The 21,695-nt window shown below is 39.5% G+C and overlaps 1 protein-coding gene across 3 annotated transcripts; it reads right to left on the minus strand.

Moving 5' to 3' along the window:
* Window positions 1-938: 938 nt before the first annotated feature.
* LOC306936345 (uncharacterized protein) lies at window positions 939-21,695 on the minus strand. Of its 3 annotated transcripts, XM_079519835.1 has the most exons (4): window positions 11,406-11,518; window positions 10,760-10,811; window positions 5,267-5,676; window positions 939-3,135 (listed from the first exon to the last, which is right to left on the minus strand). In XM_079519835.1, the coding sequence occupies exons 3-4, from the start codon at window positions 5,652-5,654 to the stop codon at window positions 1,706-1,708; spliced, it is 1,818 nt and encodes a 605-aa protein (XP_079375961.1). In that variant the 5' UTR covers window positions 5,655-5,676; window positions 10,760-10,811; window positions 11,406-11,518; the 3' UTR covers window positions 939-1,705. The 3 variants fall into 3 exon arrangements, with proteins under 3 accessions (XP_079375961.1, XP_079375962.1, XP_079375960.1); XM_079519836.1 differs by lacking the exons at window positions 10,760-10,811; window positions 11,406-11,518 and adding an exon at window positions 21,662-21,695; XM_079519834.1 differs by lacking the exon at window positions 11,406-11,518 and having other exon boundaries at window positions 10,760-10,906.

A 21,695-nucleotide genomic window follows, 5' to 3' on the forward strand; every position in this document is an offset into this window, starting at 1 on the left:
CAAAACTAAAATGTCCTATCAAAATCAACACTGGTGATCATCCCACAATGTGTATTTGAATTTTGAATCAATTCTATTGCATTAGTGTTCCTGGTACTCATTATTAATAACATAGAGATAACATTATTAGCCATCAAGGTGATGACCAGTTTGCACCTGTATTCATTTGAACGTGACTGCATAATTCACTAACATACACACACTCAAAACCCACCTTTTTCAGACTCATTCCTCACCTACAGTAATTAAATTATACCTTTTATCTTTTAACTATAGTTTTTAACCTTTTCAGTTCGTTTTTTTTTAACTAAACATTTTTATTTTTCTGTTTTTGTAAAGCGAGTTAAGTCAGACAACTCTTAGAATGAATGTTGAATATATATTTGTTGAGCATAGTTATATGATAGTTAGCATAGTTTGGCGTCAGGGCTCTGTTCCTATTCATTCCCTCTAACATTAACATTTTAGTTAAGTTATAAGCCAAATAGAAATTCAGGGAATTAATTAAGTGGCGGTGGGATTGGCAAAACTTCATGAGCAGCAGCGATGCACGTCCACACAGCAGGAGAGAAGCCAGGAATGAGCAGGTAGGCACTAGCCATGCACCTTGAGACTTTTGTTTAATCCGGAATAGCTGGAAAGTGCTGATCCATGCTCCACCCGCCTGTAATGTAATACCCGCGTGACGGTGTGTGTCAGAGTACCCATCTGTGCCCCTTTTATGCTCGCCTCCACTGGGTCCATTTGGTTTTGTTTTACGCTCTCAAGAGATTCAAATCAAACATCAACACAGTAGCATTCTATAAAAACAGCAAACATAATATGCAATACTGTAATGTCATCCTCCAAATAATAAAAATAAAGTCAACATAAATTTGTTAATACGTTTAAAATGAGAACTAAACAAAAGAGCAGGAGAATGGAGGCCTCTATTGACAGGATTGATTGATTAGTTTATTAGACATAAATGTAACAATAGCAACAGAGTACAGTCAAACACTTATTCCAAAAGGGATAGTACAAAAAGAAAAAAAAAATAGGCCCTAAGCAATCAATTCATAGACATGCATAACAAAAATCACACTTGTGTGAAGAGAGGGGTGCTCTTATCAAACATTATCATACATCACATTCCGTGCTCAGCCAATCAAATCATCACGGTGGGGTGATCAGCCAATCAAATCATTGTGTTTAGCCAAAGCTGGGCATAGGAGGGGCTAGCGACCCTCAAAAAAAAAATCCAACATCATCAATAAACAACATCATTACAGGAAAATCAAACACTGTATGTACAGAGTGGTGGAAAAGGAAGGGGTGATCAGCTGTTTAAGGGAGAAGTGATAATTTCCTCTCCCTTGGGCCTGCTGAGAGGTGGATTTTCAGACCTGTGTTAAAAGATGTAAGTGATATGCATTTTTTGAGGGAAGGGGTCAGGCCATTCCACGCCTGGGTGGCCGTGCTGTACAGGGAGAATATACCCGTATTTGTTTTGTAATATAGGAGCAGTATAATTAATAATCCATAATATTGTCCTCTTCTATCGACCTCCCTACGAACATACAGCTGTTTACTTTGATCCTCCCAATGAGCTCATTTATAGTGGAAACTGTCTTTTTTACTCCATGATGTGAATGCAACATGATGTCTTAGCAAGTGACCTGATTTATTTAAACTTGTCACACTGTTTACAGAGGACATCATTTATTTATGTTGGGGGGTTTTTTGTCCTGTGAGAACTGTGGACACGGTGGTGTGCTTTCAGTGCTCTGGACTGTTTGTAACTCTTGTTACAATGTTTACATTGGAAAGGTTTTTCTCCAGTGTGAACACTCTGGTGTCTCTTCAGGTGACCTGAGCTACTGAAACTCTTGTTACAATGTTTACATTGGAAAGGTTTTTCTCCAGTGTGGACACGAAGGTGTGTCTTCAGGTCATTTGACACACTGAAACTCTTGTTACAATGTTTACATTGGAAAGGTTTTTCTCCAGTGTGGACACGAAGGTGTATTTTCAGGGAAGATGATGTTGTAAAACTCTTGTCACAATGCTTACATTGGAAAGGTCTTTCTCCAGTGTGGAGACGCTGGTGCCTCTTCCTGTAACCTGACAATCTGAAACTCTTGTTACAATGTTTACATTGGAAAGGTTTGTCTCCAGTGTGAACACTCTGGTGCCTCTTCAGGTTACCTGACTCCCTGAAACTCGTGTTACAATGTTTACATTGGAAAGGTTTTTCTCCAGTGTGGACACGAAGGTGTGTCTTCAGGGAACCTGACGCACTGAAACTCTTGTTACAATGTTTACATTGGAAAGGTTTTTCTCCAGTGTGGACACGAAGGTGTGTCTTCAGGTCATTTGACACACTGAAACTCTTGTTACAATGTTTACATTGGAAAGGTTTTTCTCCAGTGTGGACACGAAGGTGTGTCTTCAGATTACCTGACTGACTGAAACTTGTGTTACAATGTTTACATTGGAAAGGTTTTTCTCCAGTGTGGACACTCTGGTGTGTTTTCAGGGAACCTGACTCACTGAAACTCTTGTTACAATGTTTACATTGGAAAGGTTTTTCTCCAGTGTGGACACGAAGGTGTGTTTTCAGGGAAGATGGTGATGTAAAACTCTTGTTACAATACTTACATTGGAAAGGTCTTTCTCCAGTGTGGAGACACTGGTGCCTCTTCCTGGAACCAGACAATCTGAAACTCTTGTTACAATGTTTACATTGGAAAGGTTTTTCTCCAGTGTGGACACGCTGGCGTGTCTTCAAGGGAGCTGACTCACTGAAACTTTTGTCACGCCGTTCGTCCTCAACGTCTTCACTGGTCTCCTCCCAATCATCACTGCTGTCTTCAGTGACTTCAGTGTCAGATTCAAGTTCAACTTCAACTTCAGAGCAGTGGGAAGAGATGTCTTCTTCATCATCATCATCATTTTCTTCTTCACCTTTCACTGCTAGTAATGTCAACGTTGACCCAACAGGTTCCTCTGGTCTTTGAGGTAGTTCCTCCTGTTCCTCTTTAAGCTCCTCCTGTTCATCTTTAATGTGTGGAGGCTCTGGTTCCTCCTGGAGCAGACTGGGGCTCCTCTCCTGTTTAGGGGAAACCTCTTTACACACAACCATGTGCATGATGTCTAGGAGCAGAAACATAACATGATAGTCAACACTGGATTCCGAAAATGTAAATCCATTCTTCTTCCATGTCCCATGTACAAAATTAATTGTTACCTACCTAGATAAGATTGACTAAACCGTTTATCAAGATTTTAGCAAAATACGCAAATATTTGTGATTGGCTAAGATTCAGTAATCAGTGTTGTTTTCGAGAAATGACGAGAAATGTTCGTCGACTACCTTTTTTCACTGACAAAAACTAAATGAAAACTAAGCTATGATGACTAAAACTACATATACTGACAATTTCTTCAACAAATAAAAACTAGACTAAAATGTTAGGAAGGGCCTAGTTCCATGCTGAAAATAGCTGATCATTACGACGGCATCAAGGCCCGCCAAAATAAATTTTGTTCGACTAAATCAACTGTAGATTTAGTCAACTAAAACTAGACTAACATTCCAGGTGACTAAAATGTGACTAAAACTAAATAAACTATTCAAGAGACTATAACTAAAATCAAATTGTGCTGCCAAAATCACTGGCAGTAATATATGTAGTTACTTTAGCCCCAAAATGAATAATAGTGTTACAGCATTTTTTTTTATTGAATCACGACATTTTGAAACAAATTAAAAACATGATTTTCACATCTGAGCTCTGATTTGGTAGTAAATTAGTCATGCCACTCAGTGCATGACGTTATGAAACAGAAGAACTTCTGACAATGAAAGCTTGAAATGTGGACCGATGGTATAGCTTTACAAAAAACATTTCCATAGTGTAGCTCTATACGTCTGTAAATGGGTCTGCCTGTGTGTCTGGGGATAATCTCACAAACTACTGTAGTGATCAAATCACAATATAGGGATGCTGGGGTTCAAATGAAGAAGCTGAGAAAAAGCCATTCAAAGACCTGTGTTATCTCACACAGTTCAGACTAGCGGTGGGTTCAATTAATCCATGTGGCAATAATCCTATCGTATTCCTCGCCGATAATGGTATCGTACCATATCGATACGGCAGGAAATGCTGTGTGTGTGATGCAGCTTTAAAACAAACAAACATCACAATCAGTTTCTGTCTGACAGTTACAATATTTAAATCTTTAGCATTTATCCATCAAAACATTATGTATTTTTGCTTTGTTTTTTGTTTAAATGTTATCCGCTAAGATGTTCAATTTGATTTGGAAACTTTTACATTTCTGACAATATTTGTCAAAACATCGGCAATCGGTGGTCTAGGTTTCGGGATACGTATCTATCGTTCAGACTCACAGAGCCATTTCTAGATGGAGACACACCATAAAAACCTGTTTTAGACCTACTACATAATAATTATGGATGTAGTAGGTCAATACTGTATTGTAAAGAAAATCACATGGTGAATTTATACAGTCCGGTTGTCTTTCACATTGCATTTGTGAAAATCAAAATACGATTTGTTTATGGTAATAAGACAATTAAATATTAAATACAATAGAGAATATCTTTCAAAATTAAATTTAACAGATATTCCAATGATGGATTTACATATCGGGATATTAGTCCAGTTCAATGTGTAAAAGAAAATTAAGGTTTGTTAACATTTTCAGGAGATTAGGGAAACTATACATATTTTGGGAACTCAAGAGTATGACAAAAAGAAAATCCATGATTCCATTCGCAAAGAATCCAATATGGTTTGAAATTACACAGACCGGACAATATTATGAGTGTCCTGGTATGTTTTGCCATTGTTATTGTACAGTGAAATAACTACATTGTGGCAGCCCTACAGCAGGGGTTCTCAACCCGTGGGTCGCGACCTCTCGGGGGGGTCGCCAATATATATATTTTTTCTAAATCTTTTTTGCAACTGAATGGCTGGAAAATGGAAATGAAGAGTTTACATACGTAGTACACATAGTACAATGCATTAACTTTCCTTAATGATTATATCTGGTTTCAGTATTAATTTATGATATATTTTCTCTAATATTAAGGGTATTTTTGCAGTCAGTTTGTATTGGGGGTGGGGGGGGGGGGGTTGTGGCGGAGGTCGCGAGACATGGCCAAAGCATTTCCGGGGGTCCCCAGCGAAAAACGTTGAGAACCCCTGCCCTACAGAACATAATATTAAAGAAAGGAAGAGCACATGAAACTTACTGAGGTGTGGCTGGTCTTCATGTTCCTGTTTAATAGAAACGTCTTCAGCTTCCTGTTTAATAGAAACGTCTTCATGTTCCTGTTTAATAGAAACGTCTTCATGTTCCTGTTTAATAGATTTGTCTTCAGTTTCCTGTTTAATAAAAACGTCTTCATGTTCCTGTTTAATAGAGATGTCTTCAGTTTCCTGTTTAATAGAAACGTCTTCAGCTTCCTGTTTAATAGAAACGTCTTCAGCTTCCTGTTTAATAGAAACGTCTTCAGCTTCCTGTTTAATAGAAACGTCTTCAGCTTCCTGTTTAATAGAAACGTCTTCAGCTTCCTGTTTAATAGAAACGTCCATGGCTGAGTCTGGAGAGTTCATCTTCACCTGGGAGTGATGCATCATGGGTATTGTAGTTCTTATGAGTCTGGGGAGTTGAGATGAGAGGAGATTCAAATTATTGTCAATGTACAGTACAGTACAGTACAGTACAGTGAAAAGTATTTCCGCATCTCACCAGAGTGCAAACATGTCAGTAAGTGATACATTAATAAGTACAGTAAGTAAATGCAGATATGAGCAGTAGTCATTAAATAAAATAAGGTAGGATATAGAAGTAGGAGGGAAACAAAATAAGAATAAACATTAGATATTGTACATAGTCGTTCGACGTTAAGAAATGTGAATCCCTAGACTCCTTCAAAACCGCTCTCAAAGAGCACTTACGGGCATCTGCGATTCAAAACTGGCCCCTCGTAAAAAGGTTAGTTTTCCATACTGTACATGTTTTTCCCTTTATTAATTTCTTTAACTGACTCCGTGAAGTTGGCACCCCATATGATGAAAACATAAGCTTAGCACTAATCATATCACTCGCTCATCCCCTGGTTTTTCTCTATGGTGAATAACATGGGGTCATCTTAAAATCGTCTCATATAAGCATAGTGGTCCAAAAATAAGCAAACTGCCTCTGTGATAATTTGATAGTCTGTTTCTAGCGAAAATGTAACTAATTCAGCAGCAGTAACATTAGCGTTTTCTCTCAGTCAGTTGATTCTTCATGTCCATATGAGTGAAACGGCCTGGATGATTTGCTTATTTTTCAATCAGTTCTTATATGAGGTGATCTAAAATCCCCCTATGGAGATTACAACGCAAATTAAAAGTACATGAACCCGTGGACTTAGTGACCTCTGCCGATATTGACGTCAGACTTCGGTGCTCTATAACTAGTGGGAATATGCGTGCACCGTGCACAGTTTCACCGCAATCAGACACTGTGTTTTTGCAGCATTTTGTACAAAACAGGCCACTCCTGAAAACCTTAGAAGTCAATCTTAGCCAATCACAAATTCACGATACACAATGAGAAATAAAACAGTCCCGTCTTGATCACATGACTATAGAGATTTCAAGTGGTTTCTTCCTCCACCTAATGGGAATGCGCATGCAAAATTTCTCCCAAATTGCACTCATGATTTGAGGCATTTTGTTCATAACGGACCAATCCTGCAAACTTTGGAAGGCAATCTTAGCCAATGGGGATTGAATATGGGGAAGCGGACAGGTCTGTGTTGATCACATGACTATGAAGATAGTGTATACTGCCTTGCGTGATGTATGGATAAAATGTGCACGAGTAATGTAAAGAAATGTGTTTGGAAAGTTCGGCCTCATGGTGGCGCTACAACAGGCTGTTGTGGAAGAATTGGGGCAGATGTTTGTCGTTGGCATCCAGGGAATGTGTGTGCAAAGTTTGGCATCGGACAGGCCAACGTGCCGGAGATTAGCTGTACACGGACGGACACGCGCGCACGCAAGCATGCACACACGCACGCAAGCATGCACACACGCACGCACTCACAATGTGCAAAACATACTCTCCAAAGTATGTAAGACAAATGGCGTCATTCTTTAGTAATTTGTGCTGAATGTGTCGTAAATTTCATAATCGTGCTGGTATCAATTTTGAGATATTTTGACAGCCCCATGTTGACAGTCATTAACTCTTTGAGAGTTTCAAGGATTTCTATATAGTTTTTAGACTTCTCTATGGCAGAATGGCGTTTTTGAATGATTTATTGAAAATTCTCTGCTGTGAATGTGTGACAACGAAAGACCTTCAGAGAAAGCTTGGCTTGTCTGCTTCCAGGAAAAAAATGAACTGAGTTGATAAAATGTTTAGTTTGTGTGTTGGAAGCCATTTAAAAGAGCCTGCATTTACACTGGGTAGTGTTTCTAGGACAACAAAAAAAGTTATGCCCGGTTGAAGTTTTATTTTCTAAATAACTTTTTTTCTGCTGGGCGTACATAGCCATGCAATATCTCATTTTAAAGGGTGAGTTGTCTAGTTCAATTAAAATAAAATAAAAAGTTTCTCACATGTACCACTGTAGATATTTTGCCATCTATAAATAGCATGGTCAGTCATGATCAATCTGACCTATCCAGCTAAAAGTCCCCCTAGCTCTGAAATGGAACATCATATAAACTCAATTCTTTTTTGGGGTAAAATTAGACATTCTAACGCACATTTTGATATATACCATGTTTACATAGTCTTACCAGTACCTTGTCTATTCATGCATGTATCTCAAAAACCTGTTGTGAAGAAACAGTTTTGATAAAAAACACATCCAAGGACATTGTTTTTGATATGACTTTGTGCCCATGATATGTATCAAAATATAGACTTGAATGTATACTGTATTATAACAAAAAAATTGGGTTCTTACCATCTACCGTTACAGAGTAAATCACAGTTGAAACTCGCTTAGTCAAACCATAAACCTCAGAATAGTGAACAAAATAGCCATGACAGGTCTAACTCATTGTAAAAGCTTGTCTTTTATTTTTTATGACTAACATAATACAATTATAATAAATATTACAGAAAATAAATAGGCCTACATACAAAACAGTTGTCCCCAAACTCCCCAGTGTCCCCAAACCACTGCATTCCAGTTGTTCTTGACGGTGTGTGTGTGTGTAGGCTAAATTTAAAAAAAAAAACAACTGAAATGAATGAATGCATCCGGTTCAGTGTCGGAGAACTCCATCGTAGTCTTGACTCTTCGTCTTCATCATCATCATCATCATCATCCTCCTCCTCCTCCTCATCTGATGCCAGTTCTAAATATATAAAAATAAACATTTAGCTGTAGTCAGCCCGGCCAATAGCCAGTTGGGGGGGGGACGGGGACGTAGGCTATCTGTCATCATCGTCATCATCATCATCACACGGAGACACACTAAACAATGTACAATCATGATTGTGTACAATATACAATGAATGCAATTATCATGCAAGCTCAGACGTCAATGAAACGTCATACAGATCTTATATAATACGCTACTGTTAGCTTCACTCCCCGTCCCCCCTCCGATCCTTGTAGCAAGGTCATCATAACCAACCACGCGTTGCTTCAGTAAACGATGCATGTTTGTTCTCCGTCTTTGTAGACAGTAAATAAAAAGGAGCGAACATTACTCTAAAGATCAGATCGCCTATAAGGCACGCTACAATATAAAATACTTGTACTGCCATGCGTGCATGCCTGCTACGATACATTTGTACTGCACCAACCAACCGATCGACACCAACCCCCCCTCCAACCATTAGCCAGCACCAATGCACCGACCAACACCATTAGCCAGCACCTTTGGTGCTGGCTAATGGCTGGGGGCCATCGTGGTGAGTCATTCTGGCGTCATGATCTGACTAGTAGTAGTAATTATCCAAGCATCTATTTGTAGCGATCATCTTATGATTTCTGATCACTATAGAAGGGCATTTTCTACAATAAGATTACCTCAAAACATTCCGGGTTGATCGTCTTCTTCAATGGTTTCCCGGTATAGCTCATCGGACGACGATGGGGAGACAATGAAAAAAGGAGGGAGGGAGCAGCGAGTCTCGCTGTAAGCACTGGACCAGGGCTACTCCGCCTGGAGAAGGCGACTGGGACGCGTATGGATCAATACTACTACCACAAAACTCGCTCAAATAAATAGTACTGCTTTAAACTTTTTCTGCTAGAAAATCGCTCGGGCGAGACGGCAAAACAGGCAAAGCAATGAAAACTATGAAGACTCCCTCTGCCCCCACTGTTTACAGGGGGTGGGACCAGCTTCCAATGGCAACACGTACACGTGTGTCACGTGACACGGGTTTTCTGGGTAATGTAGTTGGAATATAAGCTCAGGAATTTAAACAGCGCTTCGGAGCATATTAATATGTTTAGATTCATCAAAAACTGTGAAGACGCCAATTGGCGTCATTGATCATTTACGGAATTCTGATGAAGACGCCAATTGGCGTCTTTCACCTTCTAAGGGTTAACATGCCTAGTAACACACAACATAGCAATTTATATAAAACATACCAAATAGCACAATTGTTGGTTTCAACGGCACAAATTAGAGAACAAAAAACACGAAAGAATAGTATTGTTCAATTTGGACCTAAATATGGGGGGTGCAAGGCTCAGCAAACATGTAACTTAGTTAAAATATCTCAATGATACCAGCACAAATGATACCATTTATGTCACAAATGCAGCACTAAAGAATGACACCATTTTGATTCATGTTTTCATCATGGGGTGCCAACTTCACGGAGGCATTTAACTGCATGATTATTTCCTTCTTTTTTCCCCCATAGAAGAGTAAATCTGTACATCTTTAAATGTTCTGATGAATTGAAAATGGATGTAAACAAGTCTTAGTGCTTTTCTAAAATGTATCCTCGTAGCACACAATTGGCAGGTGATGTGATTAATTACCCAGCACCTATCGCAATGCACCTGCCAATTGTGTGACCCAAACATTTGTGCTTCCCTGGTCAATTGGTGATGACGTTTGTGATGATCAGGAAGTTTTGATTAATTCAGTCCAGCTGTCATTCCGGGCCCCTCGCACGGAGAGAAAGCCATCCGGGTGCAGCTCGTGAAAAACTGGAGATATTTGACTAAATACACGTTTTAACTTTCACATGGATGTGAAACTAGAGGACAATATCTCACTCCACGTCTTTGGAATTATTGAATCATGAGTGAGTGCAAACGGAGCATTTATCACATTTATGCCGCCGTTCTGCTGCTGCAACCGCAAGTCAAGGACACTGTTCTATGGCTCTGTTAAGTGCAATACTGTACCAAGTGTATGTAACAGAGACATTCTAGGGCTAGCAGAATCCTACCCTACTGACTTGACTGTCATAACAAACACACTCTCTCTCACTCTCTCTCTCTGATGTAACGTTATGGTTACATTAGTAATAATAATTCTCTCTCTCTCTCTCATGTAACGTTATGGTTACATATAGTAATAACAATAGTGGCCTCAACATTGTTGATTCAACAAGATGCAATACCAGTGCAATGCTTCTTCTAGACCATGCAGTCTAGAGACATACTCGTCATGTTCCATGTTAAAAGATTCAGAGTCAATAATATCAAAAATATAACTGTAGTAAAAACACAACGTGGTGAATCAGTTCATCTTTTTACCTGTAGCTGTTTATTTCAGTGGTTGAGCTGCTAACAAACAAACGTCCTCCTCCTGCTTAACGACCACACTGTTTTCAAACCACACCTTTTAGTTTTCTCTGCATATCAAAGTGTCAACAGTCAGACGCCATAATGTTGTTTTAACAAACTGCTTCTTATTGTTGTTCTGTGGATTTTAGTAGCAGCTGCCGCACTGGGTTTTGCACATGCGCACTAGCGCTGCTGGAGCGTACGGTGTGCACTAAATATAAACGGTCTCTAGAGGGAGCCATGGTACAGTGTAATACAGTGGGTAGCAGCTATGGAACAGCCATGGAGCATAGCAGTGGGTTCTGGACCTACTGAAAACTCCCAATTAATTTTCCCCATAGATATTTACTAAAATATTTATATAAATTATTCTAAGCCTAGAATCAATCCATCCAGGATCCTGGTGATTCATGACCATAAGACCTTTGATTATGTGGGGAAAGAAAAAGAAAAGAAAAAGATTGATTATTTAAAATGGTATCATACATTTAGTAAATATCCTTTGTTTAGCGTTTTCATTTTAATTTATTCACAGAATCAAAGGTTTTATGGTCATGGGTCACCAGGATCCTGGATGGCTTGATTCTAGGCTTAAATATGAAATGCACAGGCTCACCGGCTTAGCTGCTGCCACGTGCCTGCTGGCAATATGCACATTTCCAAGCAAGTTGGAGCAAGGACACACTAGGCCTACTAACATTGTGGATTATAGTTTTGCTGGTCAATTTGAGACAAAGGTTATGTTGGTTTGCTAAGCTTTCAGGCACTTAGCATGCCCTTTCATGTGGCATACTGTATGTATATGGTAGATAGAGTTGACTCTCTGTGATCATCAGTGTTGATTTCCTCGACTAATACTATGACAACAAATGTTTGTCGACTTACTGCAGCAAACTAAATGGAAACTAAATGAAAACTAAGCTATTATGACAAACTAACAATTTCATCAACAAATACAAACTAGACTAAATGTTAGGAAGGGACTAGTGGACAAGAGATCCAGTAGAAGTCATTTTACACTTGGTTACATGCTGAAAATAGCAGATCTACAAGCTCACAACACGTTGCAGTGTGACACGTTGTGAGCTTGTAGATCAGCTATTTTCAGCAAGTGTAAAATCAATCATTATGACGGGCCTTGTGCCAAAATACATTTTAGTCTGATGATATTTAGTCGACTAAAACTAGACTAACACTAACACATTCCAGGTGACTAAATTAAAACTATTCAAGAGAATATGACCAAAACTAAAATGAGAATTTCCTGTCAAAATCAACACTGGTGATCATCCCACAATGTGTATTTGAATTTTGAATCAATTCTATTGCATTAGTGTTTGTCTTTTCCTGGTACCTATTATTAATAAAAATAGAGATAACATTATTAGCCATCAAGGTGATGACCAGTTTGCACCTGTATTCATTTGGACGTGACTGCATAATTCACTAACATACACACACTCAAAACCCACCTTTTTCAGACTCATTCCTCACCTACAGTAATTAAATTATACCTTTTATCTTTTAACTATAGTTTTTAACCTTTTCAGTTAGTTTTCTTTTTACTAAATGTTTTTATTTTTCTGTTTTTGTAAAGCGAGTTCAGTCAGACAACTCTTAGAATGAATATATATTTGTTGAGCATAGTTATATGAAGCATAGTTTGGCGTCAGGGCTCTGTCCCTATTCATTCCCTGTAACATTAACATTTTAGTTAAATTATAAGCCAAATAGAATAACAGGGAATTAAGACCCCCCCGGAGGCATCTAGAAACAGAGCCTACAGGTGGATGCTGGGGAGGTGGTGGGACTCCCTGGACTCACCACTAGAACAAACAGAAACAGTGGTGACTCTCTGGACTCACCACTAGAACAAACAGACAGTGGTGACTCGGACTCACCACTAGAACAAACAGAGACAGTGGTGACTCTCTGGACTCACCACTAGAACAAAGACAGTGGTGACTCTCTGGACTCACCACTAGAACAGAGACAGTGGTGACTCTCTGGACTCACCACTAGAACAGACAGTGGTGACTCCCTGGACTCACCACTAGAACAAACATAGAGTGGTGACTCCCTGGACTCACCACTAGAACAGAGACAGTGGTGACTCTCTGGACTCACCACTAGAACAAACAGAGACAGTGGTGACTCTCTGGACTCACCACTAGAACAGAGACAGTGGTGACTCTCTGGACTCACCACTAGAACAGAGACAGTGGTGACTCTCTGGACTCACCACTAGAACAAACAGAGACAGTGGTGACTCTCTGGACTCACCACTAGAACAAACGGAGACAGTGGTGACTCCCTGGACTCACCACTAGAACAAACATACAGTGGTGACTCCCTGGACTCACCACTAGAACAGAGACAGTGGTGACTCTCTGGACTCACCACTAGAACAAACAGACAGTGGTGACTCTCTGGACTCACCACTAGAACAGAGACAGTGGTGACTCTCTGGACTCACCACTAGAACAAACAGAGACAGTGGTGATGTGGTATCTGGTGGAACCACAATTTACATTAATATAGCTTAATAATGTTAAACTAGACATAGACTAAATTGTTTCACATCTAAATTTGTAGGCCTGAATAATACTAGCTATAGGCCTGACCAAACAGGACGTGTTTGGGTAGACATTTAGGCACCTTTCACAGCCTGCACTCTATGCTAAATAGCTATAGGCCTACTTTGATCTAGCAGCACCTAGACTAGAGAGGTCTCCTGTTGTTCTTAGCTGTGACCACACCTAGACTGTCTGCTTGAGCTATTCACATGTGTATTGGGCTTGTATAAAATCTACTGAAATATCTGTGTGGCGCAGTGTCCTGAAGCCGTCAGGCTGGGTTGCATGGCTCCGGCCATGAAGCTGTTTTGTACTCTATGCAATAAATCTGGACTCGGAAACCCTCATTAATTTGCCTGTCTGCCTCCGACTTTATTCTGAGTACTTTCTTTTGAGTATTTTGGTACGTTTTGTTTATGAGTTCAGATACTTCAGTGACTCTCTGGACTCACCACTAGAACAGAGACAGTGGTGACTCTGGACTCACCACTAGAACAAACAGAGACAGTGGTGACTCTCTGGACTCACCACTAGAACAAACAGAGACAGTGGTGACTCCCTGGACTCACCACTAGAACAAACAGACAGTGGTGACTCCCTGGACTCACCACTAGAACAGAGACAGTGGTGACTCTCTGGACTCACCACTAGAACAAAAAGAGACAGTGGTGACTCTCTGGACTCACCACTAGAACAGAGACAGTGGTGACTCTCTGGACTCACCACTAGAACAAACAGAGACAGTGGTGACTCTCTGGACTCACCACTGGAACAAACAGGAACAGAACCACCACCACAAGGTCTAATGACGGCCGGGCTTCCATGTGGATCTCCTACATCATGTGGACAGGATGTGATGTCACTGGGTCCATTTGGTTTCGTTTTACGCTCTCAAGAGATTCAAATCAAACGTCAATACAGCAACATTATATAAAAACAGCAAAAATAAGTGTGGCAAATAATACAAATAAAGTCAACATAAATGGTTTGTTAAAAGGTTTAAAATGAGAAGTAAACAAAATAACAGGAGAATGGAGGCCTCTATTGACAGGATTGATTGATTCATTGATTTATTTATTTAGACATAAATGTAAAAAAACGAGTACAGTCAAACACTTATTCCAGAAGGGATAGTAAAAAAAATAAAGAAATTAAAAAGTCCTTGAGGTCTTGTTTCCATTTAGGCCCTATGCAATCAATTCATAGATATGAATAACAAAAATCACACTTGTGTGAAGAGAGGGGCGCTCTTATAATCAATCATTATCATACATCCCATTCCATGCTCAGCCAATCAAATCATCACAAATGTCATTCCGGCCAATCACTGTTGGCGTCAGTTTTCTGCCCTCACTCTTTATCCTCAATATGTACATCAGCCAATCAAATGATCGCGATGGGGTGATCAGCCAATCAAATCATTGTTATGTGTTCACACAAACAGCCAAAGCTGGGCATAGGAGGGGCTAGCGATCCAATATCAACAACAACAACAACATTACAGGAAAATCAAACACTGTATGTACAGAGTAGTGGAAAAGGAAGGGGGTGATCAGCTGTTTAAGGGAGAAGTGATCATTTCCTCTCCTTTGGACCTGCTGAGAGGTGGATTTTCAGGCCTGTGTTAAAAGATGTAAGTGATATGCATTTTTTGAGGGAAGGGGTGAGTATAATAATCCATAATATTGTCCTTGTCTAGTATCGACCTCCCTACGAACATATGTACAGTTGTTTAATTTGATCTTCCCAATGAGCTCATTTATAGTGGAAACTTTCTTTCTTTTTTACAACATGGTGTCTTAGCAAGTGACCTGAGTTATTTAAACTTTTGTCACACTGTTTACAGAGGACATAATTTATTTTGTTATGTTTTTTTTGTCCTGTGAGAACTGTGGACACGCTGGTGTGTTTTCAGTGTACCGGACAGTTTGAAACTTTTGTCACACAGTTTACATTGGAAAGGTTTTTCTCCAGTGTGGACACTCTGGTGCCTCTTCAGGGAACCTGAACATTTGAAACTCTTATTACAATGTTTACAGCGGAAAGGTTTTTCTCCAGTGTGGACATTCTGGTGTTTTTTCAGGAAAGATGATGCAGTAAAACTTTTGTTACAATGCTTACATTGGAAAGCTTGTTCTCCAGTGTGGAGACGCTGGTGCCTCTCCCGGGAACCTGACTCACTGAAACTCTTGTTACAATGTTTACATTGGAAAGGTTTTTCTCCAGTGTGGACATACTGGTGTGTTTTCAGTCCACCCGCCTGCCCGAAACTCTTGTTACAATGTTTACAGTGAAAAGGTTTTTGTCCAGTGTGGACACGCTGGTGTCTCTTCAGGTGACCTGAGCTACTGAAACTCTTGTTACAATGTTTACATTGGAAAGGTTTTTCTCCAGTGTGGACAAGAAGGTGTCTCTTCAGATGACCTGACTGCCTGAAACTCTTGTTACAATGTTTACATTGGAAAGGTTTTTCTCCTGTGTGGACACGCTGGCGTGTCTTCAAGGGTGCTGACTCACTGAAACTCTTGTCACGACTTTCGTCCTCATCGTCTTCACTGGTCTCCTTCCAATCATCACTGTCTTCAGTGACTTCAGTGTCAGATTCAAGTTCAACTTCAGAGCAGTGGGAAGAGATCTCTTCTCCTTCATCATCATCATCATCATCATTTTCTTCTTCACCTTTCACTGCTAGTAATGTCAACGTTGACCCAACAGGTTCCTCTGGTCTTTGAGGTAGTTCCTCCTGTTCATCTTTAATGTGTGGGGGCTCTGGTTCCTCCTGGAGCAGACTGGGGCTCCTCTCCTGTTTAGGGTAAACCTCTTTACACACAACCATGTGCATGATGTCTAGGAGCAGAAACATAACATGATAGTCAACACTGGATTCCGAAAATGTAAATCCATTCTTCTTCCATGTTCCATGTACAAAATTAATTGTTACCTACCTAGATAAGATTGACTAAACCGTTTAGCAAGATTTTAGCAAAATACGCATACAAATACGCAAAAAATAATAATTTGAAGTAATCAGTGTTGTTTTCGTCGACTAATACTAACACGAAAAATGTTCGTCGACTACCTTTTTTCACTGACAAAAACTAAATGGAAACTAAATGAAAACTAAGCTATGATGACTAAAACTACATATACTGACAATTTTGTCAACAAATAAAAACTAGACTAAAATGTTAGGAAGGGACTAGTTCCATGCTGAAAATAGCTGATCTACAAGCACACAACGCGTAAAACAGTCATTATGACGGCATCAAGGCCCGCCAAAATAAATTTTGTTCGACTAAATCAACTGTAGATTTAGTCGACTAAAACTAGACTAACATTTTAGGTGACTATTTAAAATGTGACTAAAACTAAATGAAAACTATTCAAGAGACTATAACTAAAATCAAAATGTGCTGCCAAAAACACTGGCAGTAATATATGTAGTTACTTTAGCCCCAAAATGAATAGTGTTACAGCATTTTCTTTTAATTGAATCATGAACTTTTGAAACAAATTAAAAACATGATTTTCACATCTGAGCTCTGATCTGGTAGTAAATTAGTCATGCCACTCAGTGCATGACGTTATGAAACAGAAGAACTTCTGACAATGAAAGCTTGAAATGTGGACCGATGGTATAGCTTTACAAAAAACATTTCCATAGTGTAGCTCTATACGTCTGTAAATGGGTCTGTGAGTCTGTCTGCCTGTGTGTCTGGGGAAAATCTCACAAACTACTGTATTGATCAAATCTCACAAACTACTGTAGTGAGCAGCGCCAGATGTATTTTTCACACCTGCTAGAAATTGTGTCGCACATAATGGTAATGTTTTAGTTTTGTAAAGAGTAAGAAAGTGCAGACGCTAAGCTTTCAAATACTTGAAAGTTAAACACTCTATACTTAGTGAACTAATACTATAAGATATGCATATGTGAGCTTGTAGATTGGCTATTTCAGGCAAATGTTCACCCACAATATAGGGATGCTGGGGTTCAAATGAAGAAGCTGAGAAAAAGCCATTCAAAGACCTGTGTTATCTCACACAGTTCAGACTAGCTGTGGGTTCAATTCATCCATGTGGCAATCGTATTCCTTGCCGATAATCGTATCGTACCATATCGATACGTCAGGAAATGCTGTGTGTGACGTGGCTTAAAAAATATATTTTTTTAAATTAATTTAAATCTTTAGCATTTATCCATCAAAACATTTTTTATTTTTGCTTTGCTTTTTGTTTAAATGTTATCCACTAAGATGTTCAATTTGATTTGGAAACTTTTACATTTCTGACTATTTGTCAAAACATCGGCAATCGGTGGTCTACGTATCTATTGTTCACTCACAGAGCCATTTCTAGACGGAGACACACCATAAAAACCTGTTTTAGACCTACTACATAATAATTATAGACGTAGTAGGTCAATACTATTACTGTCAATACAAAACTGTATTGTAAAGAAAATCACATGGTGAATTTATATGGTCCGATTGTCTTTCACATTGCATTTGTGAAAATCAAAATACGATTTGTTTATGGTAATAAGAAAATTAAATATTAAATACAATAGAGAATATCTTTAAATTTTTAATTTGACAGATATTCCAATGATGGATTTACATATCGGGATATTAGTCCAGTTCAATATGTAAAACAAAATTAAGGTTCATTAACATTTTCAGGAGATTAGGGAAACTATACATATTTTGGAAACTCAAGACTATGACAAAAAAGAAAATCCATGATTCCATTCGCAAAGAATCCAATATGGTTTGAAATGACACAAGCCACCGGACTATAATATGAGTGTTGTGGTATTTTTTGCCATTGTTATTGTACGTTTTCTAATAATTAAAAAGAAATAGCGCGTTATGATGACGAAACCGGAAATCAACCCGTGCTCTGGGCTGCAAGGGCTTCTGGGAAAACGAGATCAATGCAAGTGAACAACAAGCAGCCCTCACTGCTTGTTGTTCCGGATCGCGACGGTGGAATATTTTTCAGTTCGACAACAAGCCATGTAACTATTTTCTCAGAGATTTTCATGGCTCAAAAGCACAAATACTTTGGCGTATGCTCCAAAGGTAATTAAACAATCTCGGCAGCCTCGGTATATGTCACCTTTTAATCTAAAGCCTTCAAAGAGAAAGGAAGAGCACATGAAACTTACTGAGGTGTGGGTGGCCTTCAGCTTCCTGTTTAATAGAAATGTCTTCAGCTTCCTGTTTAATAGAAACGTCTTCAGCTTCCTGTTTAATAGAAACATCTTCAGCTTCCTGTTCAATAGAAACGTCTTCAGCTTCCTGTTTAATAGAAACGTCTTCAGCTTCCTGTTTAATAGAAACATCTTCAGCTTCCTGTTTAATAGAAACGTCTTCAGCTTCCTGTTTAATAGAAACGTCTTCAGCTTCCTGTTTAATAGAAACGTCTTCAGCTTCCTGTTTAATAGAAACGTCCCTGGCTGAGTCTGGAGAGTTCATCTTCACCTGGGAGTGATGCATCATGGGTATTGTAGTTCTTATGAGTCTGGGGAGTTGAGATGAGAGGAGATTCAAATTATTGTCAATGTACAGTACAGTACAGTACAGTACAGTACAGTACAGTACAGTACAGTACAGTACAGTACAGTACAGTACAGTACAGTGAAAAGTATTTTTGCATCTCACCAGAGTGCAAACATGTCAGTAAGTGATACATTAATAAGTACAGTAAGTAAATGCAGATATGAGCAGTAGTCATTAAATATAATAAATAAGGTAGGATATAGAAGTAGGAGGGAAAAAAAGAATAAACATTAGATATTGTACATAGACGTTAAGAAATGTGAATCCCTAGACTCCTTCAAAACCGCTCTCAAAGAGCACTTACGGGCATCTGCGATTCAAAACTAGCCCCTCGTAAAAAGGTTAGTTTCCATACTGTGTTTTTCCCTTTATTAATTTCTTTAACTGACTCTGTGAAGTTGGCAGTTGGGGGGGGGGGGGGTTTGTCTCTATCGTTTATGACAGTCAGTCCCTCATATTTGATACAGTCTGTTTCTAGCGAAAATGGAACTAATTCAGCAGCAGTAACATTAGCGTTTTCTCTCAGTCAGTTGATTCTTCATGTCCATATGAGTGAAACGGCCTGGATGATTTGCTTATTTTTCAATCACAGTTCTTATGAGGTGATCTAAAATCCCCCTATGGAGATTACAACGCAAATTAAAAGTACATGAACCCGTGGACTTAGTGCCCTCTGCCGATATTGACGTCAGACTTCGGTGCTCTATAACTAGTGGGAATATGCGTGCAGTTTCACCGCAATCAGACACTGTGTTTTTGCAGCATTTTGTACAAAAAAGGCCACTCCTGAAAACTTTGGAAGTCAATCTTAGCCAATCACGAATTCACGATACACAATGAGAAATAAAACAGACACTCGTCTTGATCACATGACTATAGAGATTTCAAGTGGTTTCTTCCTCCACCTAATGGGAATGTGCATGCAAAATTTCCCACAAATTGCACTTTGAAAGGCAATCTTAGCCAATGGGGATTGAATATGGGGAAGCGGACAGGTCCGTGTTGATGACATGACTATGGAGATAGTGTATACTGCCTTGGGTGATGTATGGATAAAATGTGCACGAGTAATGTAAAGAAATGTGTTTGGAAAGTTCGGCCTCATGGTGGCGCTACAACAGGCTGTTGTGGAAGAATTGGGGCAGATGTTTGTCGTTGGCATCCAGGGAGTGTGTGTGCAAAGTTTGGCATCGGACAGGCCAACGTGCCGGAGATTAGCTGTACACGGACGGACGCAAGCATGCACGCACAATGTGCAAAACATACTCTCCACAGGCCTTCGGCCTGGTGGAGACAAAAATGGCGTCATTCTTTAGTAATTTGTGCTGAATTGTGTGGTAAATTTCATAATCGAGCTGGTATCAATTTTGAGGTATTTTAAGTTATGCTACTTTCCTACTGTCTACATATATCGCCCTGTTCTAGTTAGGTGTACTGGTGCAGTGGTGCCCCCTCTTGGCCAAGCCCCATGTTGACAGTCATTAACATGCCTAGTAACACACAACATAGCAATTTATATAAAACATACCAAATAGCACAATTGTTGGTTTCAACGGCACAAATTAGAGAACAAAAAACACGAAAGAATAGTATTGTTCAATTTGGACCTAAATATGGGGGGTGCAAGGCTCAGCAAACATGTGTAACTTAGTTAAAATATCTCAATGATAGGCTACCAGCACAAATGATACAATTTATGTCACAAATGCAGCACTAAAGAATGACACCATTTTGATTCATGTTTTCATCATATGGGGTGCCAACTTCACAGAGGCATTTAACTGCATGATTATTTCCTTCTTTTTTTCCCCATAGAAGAGTAAATCTGTACATCTTTAAATGTTCTGATGAATTGAAAATGGATGTAAACAAGTCTTAGTGCTTTTCTGAAATGTATCCTCGTAGCACACAATTGGCAGGTGATGTGATTAATTACCCAGCACCTATCGCAATGCACCTGCCAATTGTGTGACCCAAACATTTGTGCTTCCCTGGTCAATTGGTGATGACGTTTGTGATGATCAGAGGACGTTTTGATTAATTCAGTCTAGCTGTCATTCCGGGCACCTCGCCTGGAGAGAAAGCCGTCCGGGTGCAGCTCGTGAAAAAGTGGAGATATTTGACTAAATACACGTTTTGTGCCAGAACATTCACATGGATGTGAAACTAGAGGACAGTATCTCACTCCACATCTTTGGAATTATCGAATGGGTGAGTGCAAACGGAGCATTTATCATTTATGCCGCCGTTCTGCTGCTGCAACCGCAAGTCAAGAACTTGTTTCCAGCCAGGCCCTGCTCATAGAACATTTCATCGTAGTGGTTCAATGCCTTGTTCAAGGGCACTTCAGCGGTGGTAATTTTAACGTGTCGGACCGCTGATTCGAACTGGCGACCTTCCGGTATCAAGACCGCTCCGCAATCCGTTCGGCCACCGCTGCCACTCTGTTATGTGGAATATTGTACCAAGTGTATGTAACAACAGAGACATTCTAGGGCTAGCAGAATCCTACCCTACTGATTTGACTCATGTAACGTTATGGTTACATATAGTAATAACGTGGCATCTACATTGTTGATTCAACAAGATGCAATACCAGTGCAATGCTGCTTTTAGACCATGCAGTCTAGAGACATACTCGTCATGTTCTATGTTAAAAGATTCAGAGTCAATAATATAAAAAATATAACTGTAGTAAAAACACAACGTGGTGAATCAGTTCATCTTTTTACCTGCAGCTGTGTTTCTTTCAGTGGTTGAGCTGCT

This window comes from Electrona antarctica (genome assembly GCF_951216825.1).
Source record: "Electrona antarctica genome assembly, chromosome: 2".
NCBI classification, from domain to species: domain Eukaryota; kingdom Metazoa; phylum Chordata; class Actinopteri; order Myctophiformes; family Myctophidae; genus Electrona; species Electrona antarctica.

Excerpts from the sequence above, each read along its gene's own strand:
- LOC306936345 (XM_079519836.1), bottom strand. The coding sequence starts at position 5,654 with ATGATGCATCACTCCCAGGTGAAGATGAACTCTCCAGACTCAGCCATG. Across the intron at positions 3,136-5,266 it reads TGAAGACCAGCCACACCTCA|ACATCATGCACATGGTTGTG; the intron begins GTAAGTTTCATG and ends TTCTGCTCCTAG.